Here is a 4,904-nt window from a genome sequence, read left to right as displayed (position 1 = left end):
ATATGCTCAGGATCCTAAATGCTATAGGAAAACCAAGCATACTGAGAGGCGTTATCACTTTGTTCAAGGACGATAAAAAAAAATTTGCTATTAAGTATATATCCACTGGCAAAATGGTTGTTGATCCTTTAACTAAGCCTATACCTAGAGATATTTTTCGGGGTCATATAAAAAGTCTAAGTTTGCATAGGGTTTAGTTTTTGAGTGAGATTTGATATGTAATGGACATATATTTTTTGTGTATTGATCATTTATGAAATAAAAGTTGTTATTTTCTTATGAAATGTTCATGAACATAATTACATGATTAGGCACGTAATAACGTCACCAGATTTTATGATTGATCTTATCACACGGATGATCTCCCTAATGCTTGAGTAGCGGGTATGATGAAACTAAATCATATTGGCATTAAGTATGTGCAATATGAATTTTTTTTATACTTGTGTTGTATTAATAACAAAATATTAAAATTTTATAGTCAACTTAGTATGTTTAAGATAAGAGTCTAGAAAGTCGTGTATAAATTATACCCAACTTCATACTTTAGCCTTAGAGCCAAATATTGAGTGTCAAGTCACACATTGAGTATGTTGATCAAGTGGCTCGAGTTAGATACTTGAGTAGTATATGGATTTATGATTCATACGACATAGAAGAGTGACATGCCCAACTTAGTGAGAGTTATGTTGTGATATACATATCATATTGTATGTGCTATATGATGACCGATATAGGGAGTAACAAAATAATTCTCTACTTTATCACTATGTGAGACCTATGGACTCTCATGTCCTCCTTGTATAAAACCTTTCAACTTGGAGCTATCACATGAAGTCAAGATTTGGTATTGCTACTTTAATATGTTTCCAAAGGACACGACCTATAAGGTCTAGCAGCGTATGTTAAGAAAATAATCAAGTTGAGATGGATTGTCATGAGTGTCTAAGGAAGAATCTTTCTGACATCATCACATAAGTCTGGGCAGTTATATTTTGTATATAACTAAGTAATACAATTATGGCATAAAGGGACAGTGTATGCTAACGGTGATGTTCAAATGATATGAGTATTATAAATATGCAAGTATTGTATTAGTTAGATAGTGACTTAATATAACACTACGCGTTGCTTTTTGGTCGCACGCCCCATTTTCCGTGTGAAGCATGAGAGATATGTTAATGTGGTAGTATATTGTAGTTAGTGTGGCTTTGTGTGACCGAGTGGGAGATGTTGCATAAAATACCATTTGTAAAAAGACACGACTCTTCGTGACTATATAAGGGAGAAACCCTTTTGAGTTAAAAGATATGACTCTTGATGAACATATAAGGGAGAAAAAATTACTTATGTTAATAACAAAAGATGAAGATAACACCCAGAAAAGATATATTACCATTCATTCTCTCTCACACATTGAGTTAAACTATAAATGTACTTAAAATTTAGGGTGTGAAGATTACCTGGAACTCTAGTAGCATCCGGAAGAAAACATAGGCATTCAAGAGCGTCAACGATTAAAAATTGTTCTTGGTGGGCAGAAAAGTAAGCATCTTGTTTTATGGCCGCATTAAAATTAGTTCTAATTTTCTAACACTTATATATCAAATAATTTTTAAGCTTTAACTTTGTAGATTGAAGAAATGGATAAAGCATGTGAAGCTAAATAATTTTCAAACTCAATTTAGTCATTCTAATAGGTATACTAATAATTTTTACTCCATCAAATAAATATACTATATTGTTCACAAAATTTGGAAAAGACAATCAAGAAAATAAGTAAAGACTGTTCATTTGGTATCAATTTCACTTAAAATTGAAAATGAAAAATTTTCAAAATGAAAATCAAACTAAAAGATTGAAACTAATTTTGTTTAGAAAAAGTATTTTAATTTAATTCAACATAAATGATGTTTTCAAATAAAATAAACTAATTAAATATACTAACTCTTATGACTGTAAAACTAAAAAGATCATAAAATAAATATAAAATTAAAATTGAAATTAATAAAACAATTAAGAATTAGAGCAGACTAAAAGAAAATCCAACTTCAAGAAAAATATAAATTGAAATTAAGATTATTTTTATTTAACTTCAATACAAAATTTGAGTTCAAATTTAGTATTATCTGTCCAATAAACTCTAAAAACTTTTGAGTAAATTACTATTTTAATTTTTAAACAACTTGTCAGATATAATTACATCTTAGAAGATTTGTTCATCAAAATTGCATATTTAAACTTAATAAAGTGTTTTTATAATATGTTAATACAAAAGTCAAAATTCCAGGATAAACAAATTTTTTGGGTAAGTAAAAATTAACTTTAATGAATTTAATCAGTTTATTTTATTTGAATAATGTAGATGATAATAGCATATATTGAAAAAGACATTAAAAAAAAAAAAATTTGTATAGTAAATTTTCTATTTTTTTATTCAATTCCTAGTCATAAATAAAAAAACTATAATTTTTAAGTTCTTTTTATTATCCGAATAGCACATGAAAATATGTACAATTTCTATTAAAACAATTTGTGAAAAAATTAAATTGTAATAAGAATTTGGTTTAATTAAATAAATTAAAAATAATCTATTATCCAATTCCTAAATTAGTAATTTATGATTTTTTTAGGCAACAAGTGATAGGCGCGTGAGGGTACTCCACCTCTATATATACCCCCCAACCTCGCCAGCTCATTAATAAACGATAGGTTATTGTGTTTTGGTCAGGGTTCCTTCTTCCTCGTCTTCCCAATCAGTCTCCCCCGAGTTTCAGACCAAACCCTAACCCTAGAATTCGGCCATGTCGTCTAAGCAAGGTAAGTTCTGTCTCGTGCTTGCGTTATTAAAACCAATTATTCTATTAAAGACCATGTATTGCTTTTTTTTTTTTTATGTTTCAAATCGATCAAGTATGTGGCTCATATATATATATATATATATGATGCTGTTGATTTATCTGATTGATTGTTTGAGTTTCATCTGTTACTTTCTCTTTCGTTACGTAGGAGGGAAAATAAAGCCTCTGAAGCAACCAAAATCTGACAAGAAGGACTACGATGAGGTAATTTGATATGACAGTCACAGATTGGTTTTTCTTTTGTTTGAAGCGTCATGTGAAGGTTCCTTTCTTTTAAGTCGTTTAAGACGTAATTTGTTGATGTACTTGTGATGATTATATACAGTTGGATGTCTTCCAATGCGAGGAAGTAAATGGTTTTCGAATTTTGACTATTACTTTTCTTAGTTATTTGCTATCATCTTCCTCTTTAATTAAGATTACAAGAGATGCATTCAGTTGTTTAATATCCGTAAGTTTTGCTTCTATGATCTGATTGTAAAGTTCGTAATTTTGATTCTCGTAGACCTTAACCCTCTTTTCCATCTGGACATAAGCTCTGCAAACTGTTAACTTGCAAGTCCTTTCAGGCTTTGCCTTTTTAATACTGTCTAGTATGATATGGATGCTCGGTCCATTTAATTGGTTTTTGCAATTAGTTGGATAACGTGCACTGGGACCTAGGAAACATCAGTTTCTGTTTGTAGGAAGTCTCCGGAGTTTTTTTAATTCTGCAAGACTTTGGGATCTTTCTATTAATCATTTGTATTATGTAGCTTTAGGATGCCTTTGGAAGATGGGGAGATAATTGAATGAAACATTTATGATGTAAAAAGGCAACGTGGATGACCATTTCACCCTTGTTACCCCAAAGGCCCAATATACTTCTTCTTCATTAACTTGATGGAGAGTGAATGGAAGGAAGAAGAGAGTGAAACTGGAAGTTTTATATCACTAAATTAAATTAGCCTTTATGCTTTATAAAATTAAACATTTAATACTCTTCTTGTTCATCTTATTTTCTTTCTATGAGGTATTTTATTTTTTTAAACATTAAAATTTTCTGTTCTCCCCTGTTTTGCCTGCTCCTATCCAAGGACAGTAAATTATTTTATTCTTGTTTCCATTACTATGTTATCTTATCAAAAGAAAGTAATACATTTTACAGCCCATCTCCCTCCATTCGGTTTCATTACTTGGTCATATGCACCCCACTACCAAACAAGAGTTAATTACTTTCTATGACCCACATGTTTCATCCTTGCTATCATTGTTGGTGTCTTTGTAATTTCACATTGATATTTTAAAATGCGCTTGCCTCCGTGCAGCATGACTTGGCCAACCTGCAGAAAAAGAAGGAGGAGGAGAAGGTAAGATTTTGTAGGCTTGCTACTCCATTGTTCTCTTAATGGTGTTTATGCCTGATTCTTAGCGGATTATTTTGGAACAGGCACTCAAAGAGCTTAAGGCCAAGGCACAACAGAAGGGGTCATTTGGAGGTACTGGGATGAAGAAGAGTGGGAAGAAATGAGGGTTTTTAGACCCAAATTGAATTATAGAATTTCAAGTTGTACTTGTTGCAATATGGTAATCGGTTTCAATTTGCATTAACGATAAAGATCTTTATGATATCTTTTGGTCTATGTGATGATCTAGTTTCTTGCTAAAAGTGTTACCTAAACTTTGAGTTTTTATCTCATCATGTTGAATTGAATAACATTAGTTCCATGTTTGTGTTTATGGTGTGCTATCCTCAGATTGTCTTGCACTATTCTGGGATCTCGAGTTGTTTCTTGTTTTTCTTTTTTAGCCTTATCATCTGCAGAAGGATCGGATCACATTAGCAATGATTTTCTTGCAATGTCTTTTAGATCATATTAGTGAGTGTTAAAGAAAAGTTTCTGCTTGCTATTTCTGGCAATGCACTTGAGAGACGTATCCTGTAAATTTATTTTTGGCAATGCGCTTGAGAGACGTACATGTGGACTTATGACGTGGTAGTGCCTATAAGTTAGCTGCTGAGTCTTGCCTTTCTTCAATGGTTCAAGGTTTAGCTGGCCTGGG

General features: G+C 31.4%; 1 protein-coding gene across 1 annotated transcript; it reads left to right on the top strand.

The window, feature by feature from the left end:
- Positions 1 to 2,662: 2,662 nt before the first annotated feature.
- Positions 2,663 to 4,580, top strand: LOC110816252 (uncharacterized). Its single transcript, XM_088220274.1, has 4 exons — positions 2,663 to 2,820; positions 3,010 to 3,065; positions 4,169 to 4,210; positions 4,291 to 4,580. Exons 1-4 carry the CDS (start codon positions 2,805 to 2,807, stop codon positions 4,369 to 4,371), a joined length of 195 nt encoding a protein of 64 aa, XP_088076400.1. The 5' UTR covers positions 2,663 to 2,804; the 3' UTR covers positions 4,372 to 4,580.
- Positions 4,581 to 4,904: the final 324 nt, after the last annotated feature.

This window comes from Carica papaya, chromosome 5, assembly GCF_054855325.1.
Source record: "Carica papaya isolate Zhongbai chromosome 5, ASM5485532v1, whole genome shotgun sequence".
Classification (NCBI taxonomy): Eukaryota; Viridiplantae; Streptophyta; class Magnoliopsida; order Brassicales; family Caricaceae; genus Carica; species Carica papaya.
The sequence above is the reverse complement of the archived record's forward strand: the minus strand, read 5'-3'. Positions and strand labels throughout refer to the sequence as shown.